Raw genomic sequence first — 26,284 nt, forward strand, 5'->3', positions numbered from 1 at the left:
GACCCTTTGGCCCAGGGAACCTCAGAGCTTATTTTCATCTCCTGTCCTCCTGGACTTTTAACTGAGTGTTTTACAGTTTAGCTTTTAGATTCTTGTGCCAGAGTAGTTTCACTTCCGGTCATTCCTTCTGGCTGCTGGCCTGGATTCCCAGGCTCTGTTTTCTCCTTGTGGAGGCCCCGGCAGTACCCGATCCAAGGGCCGCACACATCTGGATTTGGCTTCCACACACTGTACTAACTATTCTTGCCCTTTTGGCCCCTGAATCCCCTTATCCTTTGCTTTTTCCACCTGAGTAGGTGTGGCCTCCTGGTCTGCAATGGATTTCATTGCTGCGTGAATTTCCCCTGCTAGTGACTTATCATTGAGGGCCCCATTGCAGGACTCTAAGCGACACCGTGTAAGACACCTTAGGGACGACCTTTGGCCACCCCAGGACTTTGCTGAAAATGCCAAATCCTTCGTTTCCTGTATAGAAGGGCAGGGATGATTGGTGATGGGGTAAGAAGGGGTAGAGAGAGAGGTGTTCCTTGTCCTTAGACACCTTTCCTGGCCATGCTCGTTTGGCCTTCCCATGTAGACATCTCGCCAGAGCAAGGTGCACCCAGCCCCATACCCCATCCAGCTTCTACAGGGCTGGCCTCACCCCAGCCCTTCAGGGAGGGTGAGCTGGCCAGGAGGAGGTTGAGGGCTGAGAACAACACCATGCTTATGGCTGTGGGAGCAAGGAGGGATAAGAGATGTTTGTGGGTCAGGCACTGTGGCTTGGGCTAGGTGCGGTGGCTCATGCCTGTAGTCCTAGCACTTTCGGAGGTTGAGGTGGACGGATCACTTGAGCCCAGGTGTTTGAGACCAGCCTGGGCAACACAGTGAGACCTCATTTCTATAAGGAAATACAAAAATTAGCTGGGCATAGTGGCATGAGCTTGTAGTCCCAGCTACTTGGGAAGTTGAGATGGGAGGATCACTTGAGCCCAGGAGTTCAAGGCTGTGAGCTGTGATGGCGCCACTGCACTCTAGCCTGGGAGACAGAGCCAGACCCTGTCTCCAAAAAAAAAAGTGGGCCGGGCGTGGTGGCTCTCATCTGTAATCCTAGCACTTTGGGAGGCTGAGGCAGGCGGATTGCCTGAGCTCAGGAGTTCGAGACCAGCCTGGGCAACATGGCAAAAACCCTGTCTCTACTAAAATACAAAAAAATTAGCCAGGTTCAGCAGTGTGCGCCTGTAGTCCCAGCTACTCGGGAGGCTGAGGCAGGAGAATTGCTTGAACTGGGGAGGCGGAGGTTGCAGTGAGCCAAGGTTGCACCACTGCGCTAAGCCTGGGTGACAGAGGGAGACTCTGTCTCCAAAACAAACAAACAAACAACAACAACAACAACAAAATTCTTGGCAGCCGCCCAAATCTGTGTGCATTGATTGCCAGGGTGGGTGTGTCATGGCTGACAGCAGGTCCTGGATTGCACCTAGGGGTTTGTTGCTCTCCAGCCAGCTACTTCTACCTGATGCACGCCCAAGAGGGGAAGCCAGTCTGTTGTTCCTGAGCATTGCGGGGCAGGAGTGTTACCTGCGGTTTGTGCTGGGGGGAGGCTGCGTTATGGACTCGAGTTTTTTTTTGTTTTTGTTTTTGTTTTTTTGAGACGAACTCTTGCTCTATCGCCCAGGCTGGAGTGCAGTGGTGTGATCTCGGCTCACTGCAGCCTCTGCCTCTCGGGTTCGATCAATTCTCCTGCCCCAGCCTCCCGAGTAGCTGGCATTACAGGCATGCACCACCATACCCAGCTACTTTTTGTTTTTTAAGTAGATACGGGGTTTCACCATGTCGGCCAGGCTGGTGTCGAACTTCTCACCTCAAGTGACCCGCCCGCCTCGGCCTCCCACAGTGCTGGGATTACAGGCATGGGCCACCATGCCCAGCCCATGACTCAGTTTTCTCATTTCTGTTCAGGGAAAGGAGCCTCTGCTTCACATTTTGATGGGAGCATCCGAGGACCTCATCTGTGTGATGTTCCTAGTGCGATACCTTTCACGTGCTAAGCAGCTGCTCAGTAAACCTGGGGAGAGATGGGGCACCTTGGTTTCACCAGCTGAGCGGCCAACACTTCCTGCCTGTGAGTGATGGTTCGATGTTCCAGCCTGTGGAGGAGGAGGTGGAGCCGCAGGGAGGTTACCCGTGAGGCAGGTGGCACCGTGGCTTCACAGTCCATGTTCAGAGTGTGGGATGCATGGCAGTGAGTTCCACTGTGGCCTTGGCCTTGTGACCTGAACTCTTCCACTTCCCTGTCTGAGCCTCAGGGAGTCATCTGTCAGCAGGACCACTGTAGTCCCTGTGTGGTGGTGAGGGCCCAGTGCGGTGAGTCTCAGTTGTTACCATCAAGTAGGCTGAGGCCCCTACCTCCTGGCTAGATCTTCCTTCCTTGCCATTTCTTTGTGACTGAGACATCCTCAGCAGTTGTAAATCACAGGGAGGTGAAGGCAAGCCACAGTCCCCCCGGATTTGCAAATATCCCTTCCCTTCCTCTGTCAGCATGACCTTACGGTAGACGAGGATTTCTTAAATAGGACCCCAGAAATGTTAAACCTCAAAGACCAAACTTGATGAACTGGCCTTCATTAGAATTAAGAGCTTCTCTCTCTTTTTTTCTTTTTGTTTGTTGAGATGGAGGTTTACTCTTGTTGCCCAGGCTGGAGTGCAATGATGTAATCTCGGCTCACTGCAACTTCCACCTACCGGGTTCAAGCAATTCTCCTGCCTCAGCCTCCTAAGTAGCTGGGATTACAGGCATGCACCCACCACGCCTGGCTAATTTTTGTATTTTTAGTAGAGACGGGTTTCACCATTTTGGTCAGGCTGGTCTCGAACTCCTGACCTCATGATCTGCTTGCCTCGGCCTCCCAAAGTGCTGGGATTACAGGTATGAGCCATCATGCCCGGCCAATACTTTTTACTTTTTAAAAGTGGATACCGGCCACATATGTGGTGGCTCGTGCCTGTAATCCCAGCACTTCTGGAGGCTGATGCAGGTGGATCAGGAGTTCAAGACCAGCCTGGCCAACATGGCGAAACCCCGTCTCTACCAAAAATACAAAATATATATATATATATATATTTTTTTTTTTTTTTTTTTAGCCAGGTATGGTGGTGCGTGCCTGTAATCCCAGCTACTCGGGAAGCTGAGGCATGATAATCGCTTGAACCTAGGAGGCGGAGGTTGCAGTGAGCCGAGATCACGCCACCGCACTCCAGCTTGAGTGATGGAGCAAGACTCTGTCTCTAAATAAATAAATAAATAGATAGATAGATAGATAGATAGATATCTCAATAGCCAGTAAGCATACGGAAAGGTGCTCCGTGCCATTAGTTGTGAGGGACATGCAAATGAAGACCATAAGAAGATGCGATTGGACATTGGCGAGATTGTTAAAAGTTGTAAGGACTGACAGCAGCAAGTGTGGGGTTGATGAAGAGCACCTGGAATGCTGTCCCTGTGTGGGAGGTGGGACCGTGTGTGTAGATGATACAACTATTTTGGAAAACTAGCAAAGCTAAGTTTATGCCTCCCTTTATAACCACCAGTTTCATTCTTGGACACCCAAGAAGAACCAATGCATGTGTTCACCAGATGACTCTCATAGCAGCTTGATTTGTGCTGGCCAGAACCTGGTAGAGTACAATGTCTATGAAAATAAGAATGCTCACATAAAAAGAACGGATGACTCTCCCAGACATGGTGACCCTGTGTGATTGTCTTTTTTTTTTTTTTTTTTTTTTTGAGACAGGGTCTTTCTCTGTTGCCCACGATCATGGCTCACTGCAGCCTTGACCTCCTGGGCTCAAACAGTTCTCCCTACTCAGCCTCCTGAGTATAAGCTAATTAAAAAAAAAAACTTGTAGAGACAGGGTCTTGCTATGTTGCCTAGGCTGGTCTTGAATTCCTGGACTCAAGAGATCCTTCTGCCTTGGCCTCCCAAAGTGCTGGGATTATAGGTATGACCCACTGCCCCCAACATTATATTATTTATATGTTACATATATTATATGTTATAAGTATATATTGTATATTATATAATATATGTATTATAGACGTGACCCACCACACCCGTCATTTTATTGGAAGTTCAATAACAGGTGAAAGGAAGCCACAGTGATAGTCAAAATAGTGGTTTCCCTGGGAGAGTGGTATTGACTAGGGGGGGCCCAAGAATGCCTTCTGGAACGTCAGGAGGGATGTCTGACACAGTGTTCTTCAAGCTGTTCACCTATGATCCTGCGATCAGGGCATGCACAAGTCAGTGAGAGTGAGCAGAATCACACGCTGCTCCCCTCAGTACTGAGCTGAGGACATGGAGTCGCTCCACGGCTCTCCACTTTGTGCTGCAGGTCAGCCAGTGCTTGTTCAAGTGCAGGCACCAGCAACCTCATCACAGGCTTTGGCATTGGGCGATACTGCTGGGGATGGCTTTGCATCACTCCCGGGCTGTTTGGATCCCCTTTACTGTCACTCTGCACGTGTCTGAGCTTTCAATCCGGAAATGAATTTGCGGATGCTGGTGGCACCCGCGTTCCTGTTTCACTGCAGCCTGACTCTAGAGGCAGCATTTTCAGGAGGAGAGGCCATTCTAACAAGCCTCTGTGAAACCCCGTGCTTCTAAAAAGCAGACTTGCCTTATTCGGGCACAAAATGGTTTTTGGGGGCAGCATCTTCAGTGTACTCTGTGTTTCCGTTGACGAAGTTAGCGCTGCTTTGAGTTGGAGCCGTTCCTGGAGGCTGTGACGGCATCGCATGATTTGATGGAAGGGAGAGGGGAGAAGTTCTAATGCTCAGTGTAAAGTACGATTAGGTGGCATACGTCTGTAGTCCCAGCTACTCGGGAGGCTGAGGCATGAGCATCACTTGAACCCCGGGGACGGAGGTTGCAGTGAGCAGAGATCATGTCACTGCACTCCAGCCTGGGTGACAGAGTGAGACTCTGTCTCAAAAAAAAAAAAAAATGTACAATGAGGAGAGCTATAATTTCCGTCACTTCCCAGTGTATGCTCGTTGGCTTGTCCACCTTCAGAGAGGGAAAAGATGGTTTGCCCTCAATGACCTGGATCTTTTTCTCTTTTTCCTCTGAGACAGTGTCTCGCCCTTTTGCCCAGGCTAGAGTGCAGTAGTGCGGTCATGGTTCGCTGCAGCCTCAACCTCCTGGACTCAGATAACCCTCCCACCTCAGCCTCCTGAGTAGCTGGGGCTACAGGCATGTGTCACCAAGCATGGCTAATTTTTGTATTTTTTGTAGAGATGAGGTTTTGCCATGTTGCCCAGGCTGATCTTGAATTTCTGGGTTCAGGCCATCCCCCTGCCTTGGCCTCCCAAAGTGGTGGGATTACAGGCGTGCTGGATTGTATTTTGCTGTCAGTTTCAGTTTATTTGACTTAGAATAAAGACCTTCAAGTGAGGAAGAAGCTATAGGTCCCTGAATATCACAGGATCTATGACGTATGTGGCAGTCCTGCTGTCCCTTTTCCTACCTCATTGCAACACTCTGTGGACCTGAGAAGACTGGGGACAGAAGGCCCAGAGGGGAGCGCCAAGGAGCCAGTGCCTCCCCCCTGCCATGGCCGTGCCCACATTGCTGGGCTTCCCACCTATAGAGGTAGCTGCAGGCGCATCCTCCCTGCAGACATACCCGTGGACCAGAGGCTTCAGGCTCCAAAATCAGCATCTTAGCAACGTAAACGCAAGGTTCAGACTGTTGTCACGTGGCAGAGGCGAGGGCGGCATCTCATAATCAGACAGGTCCTGTTTCTGTAGCAGAATGTGCGAATATCCACACGGAGCAGAATCAGGTCAGATTTTGCCTCCAGATGAATTTCCTTGCAGTAACACATTTAGGTTTGTTTATGTCAGGGGCCATCTTTTCAGGATTGGCTGGAGTGCCAGCCACTGGTTCCTCCCCTGCTGAGTTTCCTGGTCCTCTCTCCTGCTGTTAGCCATGAAAGTGGAATGAGGTCATTTTGAGCCTTTCATCTCTTGTCTAAGAATATATCCCTATGGCTGGGTGCAGTGTCTCACACCTGTAATTCCAGCACTTTGGGAAGTCCAGGCTGGAGGATCCCTTGAGCCAGGATCAACAAGTGTTTGAGACCAGCCTGGGCAACGTAGAGAGACACCTGTCTCTACAAAAAAATTAAGAAAAATTAGCCAGGCATGGTGATGCACTCCTATAGTCCCAGCTACTCGGGAGGCTGAGGCAGGAGGATGGCTTGAGCCCCCGAGGTCAAGGCTGCAGTGGACTATGATGGCTCCACTGCACTCCAGCTTGGGTGATAGAGTAAGACTCCGTATACAAAACAAAACAAAAGCCCCTACCTTTCAAATTAAAACTTTTTCTGCTAGATCACCTAATACAATGTAATTTTTGGTCAGGAACGGTGGCTCACACCTGTAATCCCAGCACTTCGGGAGGCCAAGGCGGGTGGATCACCTGAAGGTCAGACGTTCGAGACCAGCCTGGCCAATGTGGTGAAACCCCGTCTCTACTAAAAATAAAAAAATTGGCCTGGCGTGGTGGCTCACGCCTGTAATCCCAGCACTTTGGGAGGTCAAGGCGGTTGGGATCACGAGGTCAGGAGTTCAAGACCAGCCTGAATAACATGGTGAAAGCCCGTCTCTATTAAAAATACAAAAATTAGCCGGGCATGGTGGTGCGTGCTTGTAATCCCAACTACTCAGGAGGCTGAGGCAGGAGAATTGCTTGAACCTGGGAGGCAGAGGTTGCCGTGAGCCAAGATCATGACATTGCACTCCAGCCTGGGCAACAAGCGTGAAACTTCATCTCAAAAACATAAATAAAACAAAAAGTAGAACTTTTTTTTTTTTTTTTTGAGACGGAGTCTCGCTCTGTCACCCAGGCTGGAGTGCGGTGGCACGATCTCGGCTCGCTGCAAGCTCCGCCTCCTGGGTTCACGCCATTCTGCTGGCTCAGCCTCCCCAGTAGCTGGGACTACAGGTGCCTGCCACCACGCCCAGCTAAGCTTTTTTTTGTATTTTTAGTAGAGACGGGGTTTCACCATGTTAGCCAGGATGGTCTCGATCTCCTGACCTCGTGATCTGCCTGCCTTGACCTCCCAAAGTGCTGGGATTATAGGCGTGAGCCACCGTGCCTGGCCAAAAAATGGAACTTTTTAAATCAAGAGAATTAAAAATGTTCCTACACTTCTTACAGAATTTATCCTTAGAACCAGAAGTATGCCAGAGAGTTCAGGGGCAAAGAGATTCATTCCAAAAGGCAGCAGAGACAAAAGACAGATTTGCGACATGCTTAACCAGAGAGGGGCTATCAAAAAACCCAGGGTGTCAGAGCCAGGAAATGCAGTGTAGCTGTTAGAATTTGTGTTTTAAAGACTATTAAATGATAAGAATCGCCATGGGTAAGATTATATGAAAGCCTAGAATGTATTGAGAAATTTCACCGAGTGTGTGTGCGTCTTCAGCCAGCGAGGGCCTTCAGCCAGTGAGGCGGAGAAGCCTCTTTACAGACACAAGTATCTTTCCTTTCCCATTTGTCCCTGGGTGGTTGGAGGACATCTCCTTATGCATATTAGCATCTAAAGGAAAAGGTGACGTTTCCAAGTGTCAGGGACCAAAAAGTGCCATTATTTGTGTAATACTTTATCCTTTTTAAACTTAAGTTCATTTATTTTAAGGGAAACTTGGTCTTACTACTTTCAATGGAAAACCAGCAATATTTTCCATAAATATTTGTTTTGGCTGAACTGATGGAATTTCAGTTAGAGGCTTGTTTTTTTTTTTGTTTTTTGTTTTTTCTGAGACAGAGTGTCGCTCTATTGCCCAGGCAGGAGTACAGTGGTGCGATCCGGGCTCACCACGATCTCTGCCTCCCAAGTTCAAGCGATTCTCCTACCTCAGCCTCCAGAGTAGCTGGGACCACAGGCATGTGCCACCATGTCCAGCTGATTTTCGTATTTTTAGTAGAGATGGGGTTCGCCTTGTTGGCCAGACTGGTCTCGAACTCCTGACCTCAAATGATCTGCCCGCATTGGCCTCCCAAAGTTCTGGGATTACAGGTGTGAGCCACCGCACCCGGCCAGTCAGAGGCTATTTGAGCCATAGTCCTGTTCTTTCTTTTAGGAAGATAAGCAAGTGGAGAGCAGTGTGAAGGGTAGACCAGCACCCCCTGAGACCCTCTCTGCCGTGATCAGGAATATGGCAGGAGCCCCTGAAGGCCCCTGTGGGGCAGTGCTTGTCTGTGAGCGTGGCCCACCCCTTCCTGGGTAGACTGACTGATCTTGTGTGCCTGAGATGTAGGACTTCCTCTGAGAGCGATCATGGAGAAACGGTTTGGGTGGCTGGTGGGAAAAGTACTGGCTTCCTGTGGGATATAGATTCTGATGTGACCGTATGATTGTCCCTTGCTATCCCTGTCCTGCCTCGCCCTTGGTCATGAACCCCAGACTGACCGGGACTGTCTTCCAGCAGGAGGCCACTGTCTGCAGCTCCCGTGAAGATGTCCACTCCAGACCCACCCCTGGGCGGAACTCCTCGGCCGGGTCCTTCCCCGGGCCCTGGCCCTTCCCCTGGAGCCATGCTGGGCCCTAGCCCGGGTCCCTCGCCGGGCTCCGCCCACAGCATGATGGGGCCCAGCCCAGGGCCGCCCTCAGCAGGACACCCCATCCCCACCCAGGGGCCTGGAGGGTACCCTCAGGACAACATGCACCAGATGCACAAGGTAGGGAGCCCTGCGCCCGCCTCGCACCTGTGGCCTCTGCCCCCTAGGGCTGCAGGCAGCCTCTGGACCGAGGGCCTTACTTGGAGGACGGGGGGAAGCCTTCTTGTTGGAGGTGGCCTGCCTTGGCTCAGCCCCCTACCCCAGGGCCCACGGCCATGAACAGAGGGTTCAGCTCGTTGGACCCCAGCCTGTGCTGGCGCATGATCTGGGCCCCGCGGGCACCTGCCCCACCGTTTCCCGCTCCCTTGCTTTCTGCATGTGAAATTTGGGAATATCACTACAAAGTTTTCTTTTGGTAATGAAGAAAAACATCCAAATTCCTAAAAAGGCTTTTAGCCACGTGGTTTCCCCCGTTCTGGCTGTCAGGCTCACCTGTGCAGCTCGCAGAGCCGAGCAGCGGGTTCCCTTTCCTCCAAGGCGTGCCCCTCAGCCACTGTCTTTACCTCACCTGCGCTGAGCAGGGCCTTCAGTCAGCAAGGCGGAGAAGGCTCTTTATGGTCACAAGTCTCTTTCGCATGTCCCTGGATGTGGTTAGAGGACATATTCCCTTATACATACAACATCTGAAAGGAAAGGTCATATTAGCATCCATGAGAAAAGGTGACATTTCTAAGTGTCAGGGGCCACAGGAGGTCCCGGGTGGTGGAAGATGAGGATTGCCTGACCACAGTCTCCCATATGCTCGTGCTCCACTGGGCGACATTTATTTTGTGTACCTGTCTCGAGGCCTAAGTAGGTGTCAGAACCTTGCCTTGGAGTCATGCTGGGGACTGGGGAGATGCGCGTCGTCTTCGGGTGGCTGTTCTCGGTGCCCTCGAGCTTCTCTCGGGCAGCGCATAGCCGCGCTGCCACCTCACGTTCCACATGCTGACCTTGCCTTGCCATGGTCCCTCTCGCAGCCCATGGAGTCCATGCACGAGAAGGGCATGTCGGACGACCCGCGCTACAACCAGATGAAAGGAATGGGGATGCGGTCAGGGGGCCATGCTGGGATGGGGCCCCCGCCCAGCCCCATGGACCAGCACTCCCAAGGTACAGAACTGCGTTCCTTCCTGTCTTGTGTTTGTCATACTCCAGAGTCCTCAGATCATTTTCCTCCCCTGGGTTCCCACAGGATGGATTCAGGGAGTACCTAGGATGAGGTAGCCGGGTGGGTGGCCCACCACAGAGAGCTGTCTGGCGTGGCGTGGCTGGTGCTCTGTTCTGGCCACCTCGTCTCGGAGCAGCCCTGGAAGGGGAAACGCTGGTTGGGGGGCAGACCATGTTCAGCATGGGTGATAGAGGAGGGCTGTGCAGGGCAGCAGCCCCGTGCCACCCAGGAACTTACTGGAAATACAGATTCCTGGGGCCTGGGACTCTGCTTTAATGAGCCCAGCAGGTGCCTTTTCTGTACGAGGACAATTGAGAAGTGATATGGTGGGTGACTTTCCAAGACCTTGCTGTCATCAGGGGTGGGAAGCTCAGGGGCTCCACTGGGAATGGAAGTGTTGGGGGTGGGCCTGGCGAGCCCGAGGATGTGGACCCCGCCTGTGGACAGGCAGGCGGAAGCCGGGAGAGAGCCGTGATTTCATGCACGGGTTCTCAGCATTAACCAGAAGCACCTTACTGAGACGTGGGCCAAACCAAATCCACCAGGTCGGCTGCTGGGCTGAGGTGCCTCCAGCACGTGCCCTCCAGGTGCCCCTGGTTGACTCAAGAGAAGGATGCCATTTGGCTGTGCCCTGTCTCAGAGTAGGAGCTGGTGTAGGGGGAAGAGGCGGTAAAAATCACAGAAATATGCTGCCGAGTGACCAGTGGTCTGGCCTTTCTCTGCAGGTTACCCCTCGCCCCTGGGTGGCTCTGAGCATGCCTCTAGTCCAGTTCCAGCCAGTGGCCCGTCTTCGGGGCCCCAGATGTCTTCCGGGCCAGGAGGTGCCCCGCTGGATGGTGCTGACCCCCAGGCCTTGGGGCAGCAGAACCGGGGCCCAACCCCATTTAACCAGAACCAGCTGCACCAGCTCAGAGCTCAGATCATGGCCTACAAGATGCTGGCCAGGGGGCAGCCCCTCCCCGACCACCTGCAGATGGCGGTGCAGGGCAAGCGGCCAATGCCCGGGATGCAGCAGCAGATGCCAACGCTACCTCCACCCTCGGTGTCCGCAACAGGACCCGGCCCTGGCCCTGGCCCTGGCCCCGGCCCGGGTCCCGGCCCGGCACCTCCAAATTACAGCAGGCCTCATGGTAAGACTGGCTGCCCTGGCTCTCAGGTGTCTCAGAGCGAATGGCTGGGGCGTGGGTGGCGGGGTGGACAGACCGTGCTCTGCTGCCGACTGGGTTCCCCGGTTTGGGATTGCACGGGCCCATACTGCACTTCTGGGTGCTCGGGTGGTGGGGGCAGCTAAATGCTGCTTCCCCAGCTCCCCGCTTCTCCTGGGGCCGCTGGTTAATAGGTATATCTGCTGTGTCCCCTGGAGCCAGGGCTGCCCATGGGGCTGGGCGCAGGCATAAACCTGGGACGCACTGTTTTCTCTTTTGTTTCTCCCTACATGTAGGTATGGGAGGGCCCAACATGCCTCCCCCAGGACCCTCAGGCGTGCCCCCCGGGATGCCAGGCCAGCCTCCTGGAGGGCCTCCCAAGCCCTGGCCTGAAGGTGAGCTCCCTCTTCTATGGTGGTGCACCTGTGCCCTTACTCCCCGTCACAAGCTTGGGTCCTTGAGATGAGCTTTGTCAGGGAGAAAGGGCCGAGGGTGGTCAGGCTGAACTGCAGCCTGTACTTTTCTTGTGGTGGTCCCCGGGTCTCCCCTGTAGCCAGTCAGTTCCCAAAGGCTGTCGTTCATCCCTCATCTGACAGCTCGTGGCCTTCACCTAGTCCCTGAGCCCTGTATATGTAATTGCTCAGTAAGTGCTGCAGGCTCCCATCTGTTGGGCTCAAAGAGGCAGTGGGACTCATTACCCGTCCTCTTGGAGCCTGAGGTTTAGCGATGGGCATTGAGGGGCAAATTGCTTCCATTGGATTTAGTTGGCACTAGGAGGACATGACAGGAAATGCTGCCATAGAGCCACAGACAGAACAAAAAGGCCTTGGGAGCCTGGGGCTGGCCCCAGTGGAGGGTGTGAAGGACGAGGGTGAGGCTGAGATCTGGAGGAGGTTGGAGCCCAAGGCAGGTGTGAAGGACACCCCTGGGTGAAGGGTGGGAGATGGGCGGGGTCTGCCTGTCCCCAGTGCCTCAAGCAGCTCAGCAGCTTTCCATTTCCAGCCCGGGATGGGCCCCAGAGCTCAACATGACGCCCTGGCCCCTTGCCTTCTCCCAGGACCCATGGCGAATGCTGCTGCCCCCACGAGCACCCCTCAGAAGCTGATTCCCCCGCAGCCAACGGGCCGCCCTTCCCCCGCGCCCCCTGCCGTCCCACCCGCCGCCTCGCCCGTGATGCCACCACAGACCCAGTCCCCCGGGCAGCCGGCCCAGCCCGCGCCCATGGTGCCACTGCACCAGAAGCAGAGCCGCATCACCCCCATCCAGAAGCCGCGGGGCCTCGACCCTGTGGAGATCCTGCAGGAGCGCGAGTACAGGTGAGGGCGGGGCCCAGTTGCCAAGGTCACTGCCCTGTGTCCCCCATGTCCCCCTGGGGAAGCCACTCAACTTTCTCCCCCACTCTAGCAAACAGTGCCCTGTGCCCACCACTGCCACTTGGCCTATACCTCCTTCCTCACCTCCCTGCTCCCACCCTGGCTGCGGTCTGTTTCCCACACAGCAGTTTGAGTTCTCTCTCTTTTTTTTTTTTTTTTGAGACGGAGTTTCACTCTTGTTGCCCACGCTGGAGTGCAATGGCGCAATCTCGGCTCACTGCAACCTCCATCTCCTGGCTTCAAGCGATTCTTCTGCCTCAGCCTCCTGAGTAGCTGGGATTACAGGCATGCGCCACCACACCTGGCTAATTTTGTATTTATTTTAGTAGAGACAGGGTTTCGGCTGGTCTCGAGCTCCTGACCTCAGATGCTCCCAAAGTGCTGGGATTACAGGCATGAGCCACCGCACCTGGCCTGAATTCTCTTTTTATGATTGATTGACATCAGATCTACTCCGTGGATTAAAACCTGCCTGTAGCTTCAATTATCTGCCCAATAAGCTTTCCCTTATGTCCACTCCTGCCCAGCATCCTTCCTCACCCATCCCAGTCTGTCTGTTCCTCTTTTCATTTATTTAACAAGTTAGGCTTGTTCCTGCCCCAGGACCTTTGCACAGGCTGTGCATGGCTCCTTCTACTCATTGAGGCCTGATTGCTGGGGTTCCCTCCTCATGGAGGCCCTTCCTGTCACTTCCAGCCACTCTCTGGAATTGCAGTGGATATTTTATTTTTTTAAAATCTCCTTTATGGCCTGTGTTTTCTAATGAGACTGAGAGTTCCTTGCTTTGTTGTTCTTGTTTAGTGCTAAGGCCCTGCACTTAAAATGGACTGGCATACAGTTGGTGCTCAATGAGTATGTGCAGAAAGACTGATTAAGAGAATTAGCCCACATAACCTTCCCATGTAACCTTCGTAACCTTCAGACCAAGCCTCTAGGGTCACTCCGAGGGGTTGCCTCAGTTTTGAGGTGAGAATGCTGAGGTGTGCAGTTGAAATAGATTCCCACCACCCTGCGCCTCATCCATGCCAGAGCTGCATGAAAACCCTGGCCCGCCTGACGCCAGAACCTGGCTCACACCACTGAAAAGGCATGACCTGGGCGCGTCTATCAGGAATCTTGTTTGCTGTCCCCTGAGGCCTGGTCCTGAGGAGTGCCCCGGGCTATCTCCCTCTCTGCTGTGCCCTGCGGCCAGCATCCTCTTCTGAGGCATCTCTTGCCTCATGACTAGTGCCTGCCTCCCTCGAGGGATGGGTCCCCTGCAGCTCCAGCTGTAACTGGGTGCCCTGGCAACCCTCTCACCACCTTTGCTCCTTGTCTCTGCTCCCAGGCTGCAGGCTCGCATCGCACACCGAATTCAGGAACTTGAAAACCTTCCCGGGTCCCTGGCCGGGGATTTGCGAACCAAAGCGACCATTGAGCTCAAGGCCCTCAGGCTGCTGAACTTCCAGAGGCAGGTGGGTGCTGGCACGGCCGCAGCTTTCCGAAAAGGGCCGTTGTCACCAACACTGCTGCTAAGGCTCCAAGTACGGCTTGCCTGGCTAGTATTACACCTGCCTGGGCTGTGAAAAGCAGCCGTGGCCACCTATGGGCACTCACTCACTGCAGAGCCTTCCTCTTACGGCCTGCGCAGTGCTGGGGACGTGGACCTCACTACCCTAAAGCACTTGCCGCCTCAAAGCAGACTTGCATGGCCTTCTTTCTTCTTTTCCCTTTCCGTTTTTTTTTTTTTTTTTTTGAAAACAGTCTTGCTCTATCACCTAGGCTGGAGTGCAGTGGCATAAACTCTGCTCACTGCAACCGACGCCTCCTGGGATCAAGCAATTCTTCTGCTTCAGCCTCCCAAGTAGCTGGGATTACAAGCGTGTGCCACCATGCCTAATTTTTATATTTTTAGTAGAGACAAGGTTTCACCACATTGGCCAGGCTGGTCTCAAACTCTTGACCTCAAATGATCGGCCTGCCTTGGCCTCCCAAAGTGCTGGGATTACAGGCATGAGCCACCACGTGCCGTCCTGCATGGGTCTATTTCTGAGGGTACTGTGCTTAGACCCTGGAGTGCAGTGGAGAGATCGCAGCTCACTGCAAACTTGGCCTCCCAGGCTCATGTCATCCTCCCGCTTCAGCCTCCTGAGTAGCTGGGACTATAGGCGTGCACCATTACACCTGGCTATATTTTTCTTTTTTTTGAAACAGGGCCTCACTCTGTCACCCAGGCTGGAGTGCAGTGGTGCCATCTCACCCCACTGCGGCCTCTGCCTCTGTGGTTCAAGTGATTTTCCTGTCTCAGCCACTGAGTAGCTGGGATTACAGGTGTGCACCACCATGCCGGGCTGATTTTTTTGAAGTGCAGTGGCACGATCTTGGCTCACTGCAACCTCTGCCTTCCAGGTTCAAGTGATTGTCCCACCTCAGCCTCCTGAGTAGCTGGGATTACAGGCATGTGCCCCACGCCTGGCTAATTTTTGTATTTTTAGTAGAGACAGTGTTTCACCATGTTGGCCAGGCTGGTCTTGAACTCTTGACCTCAGGTGATCCTTCTGCCTTGGCCTCCCAAAGTGCTGGGATTACAGGCATGAGCCACCGCGCAGGCCTGGTTTTTGTATTTTTAATAGACACAGGGTTTCGCCGTGTCGCCCAGGCTAGTCTCGAACTCCTGAGCTCAAGCCATCCACCTGTCTCAGCCTCCCAAAGTGCTGGGATTACAGGCATGAGCCACTGCTCCTGGCCACCTAGTTAATTTTTCTTTTAGTTTTTGTAGAAGTGAGGTCTCTCCATGTTGCCCAGGTTGGTCTCAAACTCCTGGGCTTGAGCAATCCTCCCACCTTGGCCTCCCAAAGTGTTGGGATTACTGGTGTTAAGCCACCACACCCAGCCAAGAGTGTTATACTTCTGAATGACTCCTAAGATGTGTGTGTGGTAGAGGGGAGGCAAGCTGGAGGTCCGAGAGGACCCCCTGGATAGATGTCCAGAAGTGATCACCTTCTGTCCTGTGCTCGCCCTGCCTGGGGGCACCTGCTAGACGTCCCCTGCACACACGGACTGGGTGTGTAAGGCACTTACAATGCTCCTTTAGCGGTGAAGCATGTGACATCACCATGCGTGTTTGTCATTGTGGATGCCACAGAGCTGTGCAGTGCGCGGGCTTGTCCTCTTCACTCCTACAGCTGCGCCAGGAGGTGGTGGTGTGCATGCGGAGGGACACAGCGCTGGAGACAGCCCTCAATGCTAAGGCCTACAAGCGCAGCAAGCGCCAGTCCCTGCGCGAGGCCCGCATCACTGAGAAGCTGGAGAAGCAGCAGAAGATCGAGCAGGAGCGCAAGCGCCGGCAGAAGCACCAGGTACGCCCCGGCGGCCCCAAGGCCTGCAGCCCGCCCACCTGGCTGCCTGGCTTGTCCAGCGGTTGCCACGGGGCTGTGTTTGCTTTGTTCCTAAACGTGCTGCTTGTCTCTCTCTTTTGTTCATTGTAACAGTATTCCAGGCACTTAGAGTGTATTGGTGTAAAAACCCAATGGTAGGGAGAAGATAGTGATGAAATCCACGCGTAGCACGTCTGGAAGGTGATAGGGCACAAAGAAAAATCAAGCCGGGATAGAGAGGAAGGAATGGGCTGTTGTAGAACTGATGTTGGGGGAGTTCTTTCTTTTGGAGGTGACATCTGGGCAGACCCCCAACGAAGGGAGGCACACAGATCTGTGGGAAAGAGCTTTCTGGGAAAAGGAGAAGGTGCAAGGGCCCTGGGGCTGGAATGTGCCTGTGTTTTCTATGGAAAGCAAGGACCTGCATGAGCCAGAGTAGAGTGAGCGGCGGGGAGAGCTGGAGGAAGGGAGCACAGGGAGGTGACGAGCAGGTGATGCAGGGCCTTGCGAGCTGCATGGAGGATTTGGGCTTTTGCTCTGAGTAAAGTGGGAGCCATAGAGGGTTCTGGGCAGTGCAGGGACTGATCTGACTCAGGGTTTCCCAAGATGAATCGGTAAGACGGAAATCTTCAAATCTAAAATCAAGTAAGGATTTGGGGATGATTGTGCTGATTTGGTCATTTATAGATTTTCTAGAGATTTTCTATAATTAATATCTTATTGGTGTAGTGTAAAATAATCTAGACAGTCAACACAGCAATCTCCGTTAACTTTTTTTTTTTTTTTTTTTTTGAGTTGGAGTCTCGCTGTGTCACCCAGGCTGGAGTACAGTGGTGCAATCTCGGCTCACTGCAACCTCTATCTCCTGGGTTCAAGCAGTTTTCCTGCCTCAGCCTACCTAGTAGCTGGGATTACAGGCATCTGCCACCATGCCTGGCTAACTTTTTTTTTGTATTTTTAGTAGAGACGGGGTTTCACCATGTTGGTCAGGCTGGCTTCGAATTCCTGACCTCAAGTGATCTGTCCGCCTTGGCCTCTCTCAAAGTGCTAAGATTGCAGGCGTAATCCCCCGTGCCTGGCCAACATTTTTTTTTTTTTTTTTTTTTTTTGAGATGGAGTTGCACTCTTGTCACCCGGACTGGAGTGCAATGGCATGATCTTGGTTCAGTGCAACCTCTGCCTCCTGGGTTCAAGGGATTCTCCTGCCTCAGCCTCCCGAGTAGTTGGGATTACAGATGTGCGCCGCCACACCTGTTTGTTTTTTTCTCTTTTTGAGACAGAGTTTCACTCTTGTTGCCCAGGCTGGAGTGCAGTGGTGCGATCTTGGCTCGACACAACCTCTGCCTCCTGGGTTCAAGCGATTTTCCTGCCTCAGCCTCCCAAGTAGCTGGGACTACAGGCACCTGCCACCATGCCTGGCTAATTTTTTATATTTTTAGTAGAGATGAGGTTTCACTATGTTGGCCAGGCTGCTGGTCTCAAACTGTTGACCTTGTGATCCGCCTGCCTCGGCTTCCCAAAGTGCTGGGATTACAGACGTGAGCCACTGCTCCTGACCACCAACATTTTTTTATATATATTATTTCAGCCTTTTTTCTTGTACATTAATACAAGGTTAAATAGCCCTTTTTAAATTTTTTCTAAAAGTTTGCTTCTTTTTTTTTTTTTTGAGTCAGAATCTCACTCTGTTGCCCAGGCTGGAGTGCAGTGGCACGATCTCCGCTCACTGCAGCCTCTGTCTTCTGGGTTCAAGCGATTCTCCCGCCTCAGCCACCTGAACAGCTGGAATTACAGGTGTGCACCACCACACCTGGCTAATTTTTGTACTTTTAGTAGAGATGGGGATTCACCCTGTTGGCCAGGCTGGTCTTGAACTCCTGACCTCAAGTGATCCGCCTGCCTTGGCTTCCAAAGTGCTGGAATTACAGGCGTGAGCCGCTGCTCCTGGCCACATCTCTTTGTTTTTAAGTATCACAGAAACATGACTTTTGATGTCTACACTGTATTCCATTTCTGTGTGTCCAGGATCTAATCATTTATGTCACCTTTTTCCTGTTTGAGGACATGCAGCATGTTTCAGCTTTTGAAAATTAAAAATCATGCTAGGACCGGAATTCTTGGCTTGAACATTTTGGAGCTGGTCTCTGATATTTCCTTAAAATAAATTTGTAGTGATGGAATAAGTTGGGTGAAGGGTTGGAAGCATTTTTGAGACATTTCACATCCGTGCCATGCTGCCCTGCCAGTCGACTGCACTGTGTGCCTACCTGCTGTGTTCGAGGGCCTTTCCCACCCACAGTTGCCGGTGCTTAGTTTTTTTTTTTTTTTGAGACGGAGTCTCGCTCTGTCGCCCAGGCTGGAGTGCAGTGGCGCGATCTCGGCTCACTGCAAGCTCTGCCTGCTGGGTTCATGCCATTCTTCTGCCTCGGCCTCCTGAGTAGCTGGGACTACAGGTGCCAGCCACCACGCCCGGCTAATTTTTTGTATTTTTAGTAGAGACGGGGTTTCACCATGTTAGCCAGGATGGTCTCGATCTGACCTTGTGATCTGCCCGCTTCGGCCTCCCAGAGTGCTGGGATTACAGGCGGGAGCCACCGCGCCCTGCCGCCAGTGCTGAGTTTTATCATCAGAGAGAGAAACCCAACCATGGCAGGCAAAGGGTGTCCCTTTATTCTTTTCATAATAGTCTCGTTTTTATTTTATGTATTATATTTATTTTTTTGAGATGGAGTCTCGCTCTGTCACCCAGGCTGGAGTACAGTGGCGTGATCTCAGCTCACTGCAACCTCTGTCTCCTGGATTCAAGCGATTCCCCTGCCTTGGCCTCCTAAGTAGCTGGGATTACAGGCATGTGCCACCACACCTGGCTAATATTTTTTGTATTTGTAGTAGAGATGGGGTTTCACTATGTTGGCTGGGCTGGTCTCAAACTCCTGACCTCAGACATTTTGTCCTCCTCAGCCTCCCAAAGCGATATTCTAGGAGTTTTTTGAGACAGCGTCTCACTCTGTTGCCCAGGCTGGAGCACAGTGGCACGATCTCGGCTCACTGCAAGCTCCGCCTCCCGGGTTCATGCCATTCTTCTGCCTCAGCCTCCCGAGTAGCTGGGACTACAGGCGCCGCCTCACCACGCCCGGCTGATTTTTTGTATTTTTTTTTTAGTAGAGACGGGGTTTCACCATGGTCTCGATCTCCTGACCTCATGATCCGCCCGCCTCAGCCTCCCAAAGTGTTGGGATTACAGGCATGAGCCACTGTGCCCAGCCCTAAATTTTTTATTTTTATTTTTAGTAGAGACGGGGTTTCACCGTGTTAGCCAGGATGATCTCGATCTCCTGACCTCGTGATCTGCCCTCCTCTGCCTCCCAAAGTGCTGGGATTACAGGCCAATATTCTAGGTTTTAAACAAGCCTTGCGGGGAGATGTGTCCACCATGCTGCCGAAGGGTCAGCCTTCTCTATTGTGCGTTCCTGCAGGAATACCTCAATAGCATTCTCCAGCATGCCAAGGATTTCAAGGAATATCACAGATCCGTCACAGGCAAAATCCAGAAGCTGACCAAGGCAGTGGCCACGTACCACGCCAACACGGAGCGGGAGCAGAAGAAAGAGAACGAGCGGATCGAGAAGGAGCGCATGCGGAGGCTCATGGTATGGTCCTGCCTTCTTGACGTGCGCTCTTCTACACGTGTAGCTGGTACTGCGGGCTCCAGAGGTCGCTCCCCAGGGTTACGCCAAGGCATTTCACGGCTCGGAGTTAGAGGTGGGACAGAGGGAAAAGAGCAGGCGCGGGCTTGGGAGTCAGTCCTGGGCTCGGATATTTGCTGATCTCTCTGATCATCAGAATGACTGTGTGACCTCAGGCCACTTAGCCGGCTCCTCTGCCTTCTCTGGAAAATGGAGGTGGTGCCCCCTTCCCTCGTTCTGTGAGAGCCAGGTGGTGTGATCCAGACCCCCGACCCCTAGGATAAACATCTCTGACCATTTATTTGTGACTGAGTTGCTGGTTGGGCAGATATTGGCAGTGTGTTCCGGGCCAGGTGCTGCTCTGTGTACGGGGACATGGCCCCTGCCCTTGTGGGGGCTCCTGGTTGTGCTTGAGGGGCAGATACGCAAATGAAGCAAACAGAGTAGTGGATGGTGACCGCTACAGTGAGGAGGGGGAAGTGGAGTGGAAGGGGAGGGACAGGGTAGTAAGTAAAAGCCTTGAAACAGAGGCCCAAAGGGTGGCCCTGATGCACAAACGCAGAGACCCAGGGAAGGAGCCCCAGGCAGTGAGGACAAAGGTTGAGGTGGCAGGCAGCCATGTGCCAGGGCAGCCGGTAGCCCTGGGGTCCCAGAACAGCGTCGTGTGGGGCAGGAGGTGAGGTCAGAGCTTACAGGGGCAGGTGGGAAGTGGGACCTTTCAGACCATTGGGAGGACTCTGGGTTGAGTTCTGATCATGAAGGGGAGCCTCACCCGGGAGGGTTTTGGCTGTGGGGTGATGTGATCTGATGTATTCTTAGAAAGGTGGCGGGCTGCTGTAGGAGTTGGTGGGAGGGATGCACCTTGGACTTGGTGGAGAGAAGGCTTTGGGTTTGGGGTGTATTTCGTGGACAGAGTGGGTAGGACTGGCTCATGGCCTCTGTAAATGGCTCCTGGCGGGACTGTCTGCCTAGCAGGTGCCCTTGGAACCTAGCCCTTGGTAGGTTTTGAGGGAATGATTCCTGAATGAGTCGATTGCCGTGTGAAGGGCTGGTGGGACGGCACCCGCATGAGCCACGCGTGCCCTCAGTGCGCCTCTGGATTGACTGGCCATGGGTGCTCACAGACATGCACATTGTGCCACCACATTGCAGTAACCCCCATGCTTTTGTAGGCTGAAGATGAGGAGGGGTACCGCAAGCTCATCGACCAGAAGAAGGACAAGCGCCTGGCCTACCTCTTGCAGCAGACAGACGAGTACGTGGCTAACCTCACGGAGCTGGTGCGGCAGCACAAGGCTGCCCAGGTCGCCAAGGAGAAAAAGAAGAAAAAGAAAAAGAAGGTGTGCTGGGCCTGGCATGGTGCCCGCCGCGGGTGGGATGGGAGCAGCCGTCTTCACGTGTGTGGCCTCAGCCTTGCGGGTCAGGGCCTGACCGTGTCTCTCTCTATTTCCAGAAGGCAGAAAATGCAGAAGGACAGACGCCTGCCATCGGGCCGGATGGCGAGGTGAGGAAGCAGGGTTTCTTGTGAAAGTATGAAGCTAGCCCTAAGGCGTTGGTCTGTTTCAGACTTTAAAACCTGTGTTCTTTTAAAATTATGAACAATGATATATGATGATGGTGAGAATCCCAGGGTGTCCTTTGACGCCCATCCCACCCGACCCCACATCCCACATGTTGTGTTTTCTTCCAGACCTTTTTCTATGCATGTGCCACAGGATTCATCTTTCAGGTTTTACTTTGTTGTAACGTCCGACTTACAGGAGAGGCGCAAGAACCGTCCAGAGATGTCCTGTGTGTTCTTCACCCAGAGTCTCCATTTTCACGTTTTGTGTTTTGTTTTGTTTCTTTGAGACAGGGTCTCTCTGTCACCCAGGCTGGATTGCAGTGGCAGATAGCTCACTGCAGCCTTGACCTCCTGGGCTCAAGTGATCCTACCCTTCGAATAGCTGGGATTACGGTTATGCCCCACCACACCCAGCTAAGTTGGTTTTTTTTTTTGAGATGGAGTTTTGTTCTTTTGCCCAGGCTAGAGTAAAGTGGTGCAATCTTGGCTCATTGCAGCCTCCGCCCCGCGAGTTCAATCAGTTCTCCTGCCTCAGCCTCCTGAGTAGCTGGGATTATAGGCATCCACCACCACGCCCAATTAATTTTATTTTTATTTATTTATTTATTTATTTTAGATGGAGTCTCATTCTGTCACACAGGCTGGAGTGCAATGGCACAATCTCTGCTCACTGCAAGCTCCGCCTCCTGGGTTCACGCCATTCTCCTGCCTCAGCCTCCCGAGTAGCTGGGACTACAGGCACCTGCTACCACGCCCGGCTAATTTTTTGTGTTTTTAGTAGAGATGGGATTTCACTGTGTTAGCCAGGATGGTTTCAATCTCCTGACCTCGTGAACATCGGCCTCCCAAAATGCTGGGATTACAGGCTTGATCCAACATGGCCAGCCAGTTTTTGTATTTTTAGTAGAGACGGGGTTTCACCATGTTGGCCAGGCTGGTCTTGAACTCCTGATCTCAAGTGATCCACCCGCCTTGGCCTCCCAAAGTGCCAGGATTACAGGCATAAGCCACCACGCCTGGCCTAATTTTTTAAAATTTATTTTCTATAGAGACGGGGGTTCCATATGTTTTTCAGGCTGGTCTCCAATTCCTGGGCTCAGGCATCCTCCTGCCTCAGCCTCCCAAAGTGTTAGGATTATAGGCATGAGCCCCCGCACCTGGCCTTCAGCTGTGTTTTTTCCTAAACTCTGAGAGTCAAATGCAGACGTGACAGCGCCTTACCTCCATATAATTCATTATCTACTTCATAAAGACAAGGTTGTTTCTGCACACTGTACCGAGGTGACGGACACAGGAGGTGAACATTGGTACAGCACTGTTATCCAATCTACAGGCCTTCGTATGAGGTTTGGCCAGTTTTTCCAGTTATCTTCACAGCAGCAGAGAATCCCGGGTCACATTTAGTGGAGGTCCCTTTAGTCAGCTTCAGTCTTAAAGAGCTCCTTGTGTGTGTGTGTGTGTGTGTGTGTGTGTGTGTGTGTGTGTGTGTTTGCAGAGATGGGGTCTCATGTTGCCCAGGCTGGTCTTGAACTCCTGGGCTCAAGTGATCCTCGGCCTTCCAAAGGCTGTGATTATAGGCGTGAGCCACCACGCTTGGCTTCAGGCCAGCTATGTCATCCAGTGGCCCCGGACTTTGGTTTGTCTGATGTTCCTTGTGGTTGGAGTTGGGTTATGTGTCTCTGGCAGGCAGACCCAACATGGCCCTGGGTCCCTCTCAGGGTGTCATATCGAGAGTGCATGGCGGAGGTTAGCAAATACGGTCACTGGTGATGCTGACTTTGAATCCCTGCCAAGGGATCTCCACTGTCCAGTTACTGTTTTTTTCTTTTGTAATCAGTAAGTACCCTGTAGGGAGATACTTGAGACTCTGTAACTATGTTGTAACTCCTCAGAATTCCAGCTACTCCTTTTAGTATCTTTTTTTTTTTTTTTTTTTTTTTTGCCTGTATCAGTTTCTGCTGTGATGGCTACAGGATGGTGACTTTTACTTCCATCGTTCTTTCTGCATTGATTTATTTGTTTTTCTATAGTAGGAAAAGCTTTCTCTTTGGTCCTGTTAGTCCTGTGGCCATGGTCTGCCAACCCCTCGTGTAGACTTACGGATTCTTGTTTAGTTGAATGAATGGATTCTGATCCTTTAAAATGATTTCTTTTGGTCATTTAGCTTTAGCCAGCAGGAGCCCTTTGCCATTGGCTCCTGTTTGCTTTTGGGATGTGCCCACCATTCCTGGAGCACTTCCTTCCTCATCAGACTTTTCTTCTGCTTTCCCTGCCTGAACTCTCTGGAGCCAGCTCTTCTCCAGGGAGTCCTGGTTCCTTTTTTTTTTTTTCTTTTTTTTTTTTTTTGTCTGTCAAGACGGGGTCTCCCTGTGTCACCCAGGCTGGAGTGTGTGGTGGTGCAATCATGGCTCCCTGTAGTCTCAACCTCCTGGACTGAAGCGATCCTCCCACCTCAGCCTCCTGAGTACCTGGGGCTACAGGCGCACGCCACCATGCTTGGTTAAGTGTTCTGTATTTTTTTGTAGAGACAGGGTTTCACCATGTTGCCCAGGCTGGTCTCGAACTCCTGAGCTCAAGCAATCTACCTGCCTTGGCCTCCCAAAGTGCTAGGATTACAGACATGAGCCACTGTGCCTGGCTATATTTCGTATTATTACAGAAGAATATTTACATGCCAAGATCTGACTTTGGGGGTGCTTCCTGCTAGTGGGCCATCACTGCTTCTAGGCCCTCTGAGCAGCCGGATCTGGGACATAGATTTATGTACACATACTCATCTGCGTTGCTGTTTGTATATATTAAAACTTGTGGCTGGGCATGGTGGCTCATGCCTGTATTCCCAGTACTTTGGGAGGCCAAAATGGGAGGACTACTTGAGCCCAGGAGTTCGAGACCAGTGTGGGCAATATGGCAAAACCTTGTCTTCATAAAAAATTTTAAAAATTAGTTGGGTGTAGTGGCATGCACCTGTGGTCCCAGCTACTTGAGAGGCTGAGGTGGGAGGATCACTTGAGTCCAAGAGTTTGAGGCTGTAGTGAGCTGTAATCTCACCATTGCACTCCAGCCTGGTCAAGACAGTGAGACCCTATCTCACACGCAAAAAGAATCTTGAGGTTATACTGACACCTCCAATTCTAATCCAACAGCACAGGGTTAATTTTTATCCTTTCCGCCTTTCCATAATTCTAAAATCAGCAACCTGATTTCCCTTAGCAATCATAGGCTTACTTACCTGCTCCATTTTAGAATACACAGAAAGTACGTTCCAAAGTGCTAATGGACACCTCTATGCAGAAGTCTCCTAGTTAGAGTTCAGTATTTATAGAGTTCCTCTACCTCAGGATATGTGTTCCAAATACTGTGTTCAGAAGTTACTGGGGCCAGATGCGGTGGCTCATGCCTGTAATCCCAGCACTTTGGGAGGCCAAGGTGGGCGGATCACCTAAGGTCAAGAGTTCAAGACCAGCCTGACCAACATAGTGAAACCTCGTCTCTGCTAAAAATACAAAAAATTAGCCAGGTGTGGGGGCACACGCCTGTAGTCCCAGCTACTTGGGAGGCTGAGGCAGGAGAATCGGTTGAACCTGAGAGGTGGAGGTTGCAGTGAGCCAGGTTCGTGGCCATTGCACTCCAGCCTGGGTGACACAGCGAGATTCTGTCTCAAAAAAAAAAAAAAAAAAAAAAGAAGTTACTTTGGGCCAGGTGTGGTGGCTCATGCCTATAATCCCAGCAGTTTGGGATGCTAAGGTGGGTGGATCGCTTGAGCCCAGGAGTTCGAAACCAGCCTGAGCAACATGGTGAAACCTCATCTCTACAAAAAATTAACCAGGCTTGGTGCGCACGCCTGTAGTCCCACCTACTCGAGAGGCTGAGGTGGGGGGATAACTTAGCCCAGGAGGTCCAGGCTGCAGTGCACTGTGTGTACCACTGCATTCCAGCCTGGGGAGCTTTTTATTACTTGAGACAGCGTCTCTCTCTGTCAGCCAGTTCTGTCTCACAGTTCTGGAGCCATCTGGAGGACTCAAGAAAAAAGTAATGGGCCAGGTGCGGTGGCTCACATCTGTAATCCCAGCACTTTGGGAGGCCGAGGCAGGCAGATCATGAGGTCAGGAGTTCGAGACCAGTCTGGCCAGTATGGTGAAACCCCGTCTCTACTAAAAATACAAACATTAGCCAGGCGTGGTGGCAGGCTTCTGTAGTCCCAGCTACTGGGAGGCTGAGGCAGGAGAATCACTTAAACCCGGGAGGCGGATCACACCACTGCACTCCAGCCTGGGCGACAGAGTGAGACTGTCTCAAAAAAAAAAAAAAAAGTCATGAAGTGGGAAAGTGCATGAAGTGGCAGCTTGTGCTCAGTCCTGCTGTGGCTGCCTGTCCTGTGGAGTATTGAGAACAGGCACCAGCATTTGCTGCTGCTTGTGGGTTTTCCTTGTTCTCGGACAGTGGTACTCAGCCTCTGTTGTGTGTTCTAGTCAGCTGGGGAGCTCTCTATTATTATTACTACTATTATTTGAGACAGGGTCTCTATGTTGTCCAGGCTGGAGTCCAGTGATGAGGTCATGGCTCACCACAGCCTTGACGTCCTGGGCTCAAGTGATCCTCCGGGGACCTTTTTCTAAGTAGTAGCTGAGCATGAAGGCATGTGCCTGTCGTTGCAGCTGCTCAGGAGGCTGAGGTGGGAGGATTGCTTTAGTCCAGGAGTTCAAGACCAACCTGGGCAACATAGGGAGACTCTGTCTCTCCAAAAAATAAAATAATTACCTGGGCATGGTGGTGTGCACTTGTGGTCCCAGCTGCTTGGGAGCCAGAGGTAGGCGGATCACTTGAGCCCAGGGCTTTGAGGCTGTGATCACACCTGTGAATAACCATGGTACTGAGCCCGTCTCCAAAAAATAAAAAATAAATTAAAAATTTAAAAAAGCAAGGATGCCCAAGCCTCACTCCAGAGGAGTTCAATCAGACTTTTGGGTATAGTGGAGGCATGCAGCAATCGGCATCTTTGACTGCTCCTCCCAGTGATCCCAGAGAGGATGTGGAGTTGAAAGTCCCTGACTGAGGCAGCCTGCAGAGCCCATTGTTGGGGTAAGAGGTTGCTGTGACCCTCTATGGTGGCCGCTCTGTGGGTGAGCTTTTAGCGCGTAGAGACTGATATCCCTCCGCTGTGTGGACGGTATTGACACTGTGAGCGCAGCAGTTTTGCAGGTAGTTATAAATTCCTGGAAGATGAAAACCAAAATTTAAACCAAGAACTTTTTCTCCATCCTGGAAGTTTTCTCTAGGAAATATACAAGAATTGATGAGGGAGAAAATGTTTATCCATTGAATCTCAACAGGAGGAGTT

The 26,284-nt window shown here is 52.1% G+C and overlaps 1 protein-coding gene across 18 annotated transcripts in view; it reads left to right on the plus strand.

The window, feature by feature from the left end:
* The window catches only part of SMARCA4 (SWI/SNF related BAF chromatin remodeling complex subunit ATPase 4), a 101,173-nt gene that overhangs the window by 15,393 nt on the left and 59,496 nt on the right, over positions 1-26,284 (plus strand). For 10 of the 18 annotated variants that reach the window (XM_031007571.3, XM_031007574.3, XM_031007576.3 and 7 more), the window contains exons 2-11: positions 8,477-8,729; positions 9,629-9,761; positions 10,545-10,949; positions 11,261-11,359; positions 12,022-12,280; positions 13,665-13,791; positions 15,502-15,675; positions 19,170-19,343; positions 20,552-20,719; positions 20,833-20,883. In XM_031007571.3, coding sequence (XP_030863431.1) covers positions 8,508-8,729; positions 9,629-9,761; positions 10,545-10,949; positions 11,261-11,359; positions 12,022-12,280; positions 13,665-13,791; positions 15,502-15,675; positions 19,170-19,343; positions 20,552-20,719; positions 20,833-20,883 — 1,812 coding nt within the window. In that variant the 5' untranslated portion in view covers positions 8,477-8,507. Of the gene's footprint in view, positions 1-1,941; positions 2,105-8,476; positions 8,730-9,628; positions 9,762-10,544; positions 10,950-11,260; positions 11,360-12,021; positions 12,281-13,664; positions 13,792-15,501; positions 15,676-19,169; positions 19,344-20,551; positions 20,720-20,832; positions 20,884-26,284 lie in introns of all 18 variants that reach the window. The other 8 variants (XM_031007572.3, XM_063701002.1, XM_055371600.2 and 5 more) reach the window with 3 other exon arrangements.

The sequence above is a fragment of the Gorilla gorilla genome, chromosome 20 (genome assembly GCF_029281585.2).
Source record: "Gorilla gorilla gorilla isolate KB3781 chromosome 20, NHGRI_mGorGor1-v2.1_pri, whole genome shotgun sequence".
Classification (NCBI taxonomy): domain Eukaryota; kingdom Metazoa; phylum Chordata; class Mammalia; order Primates; family Hominidae; genus Gorilla; species Gorilla gorilla.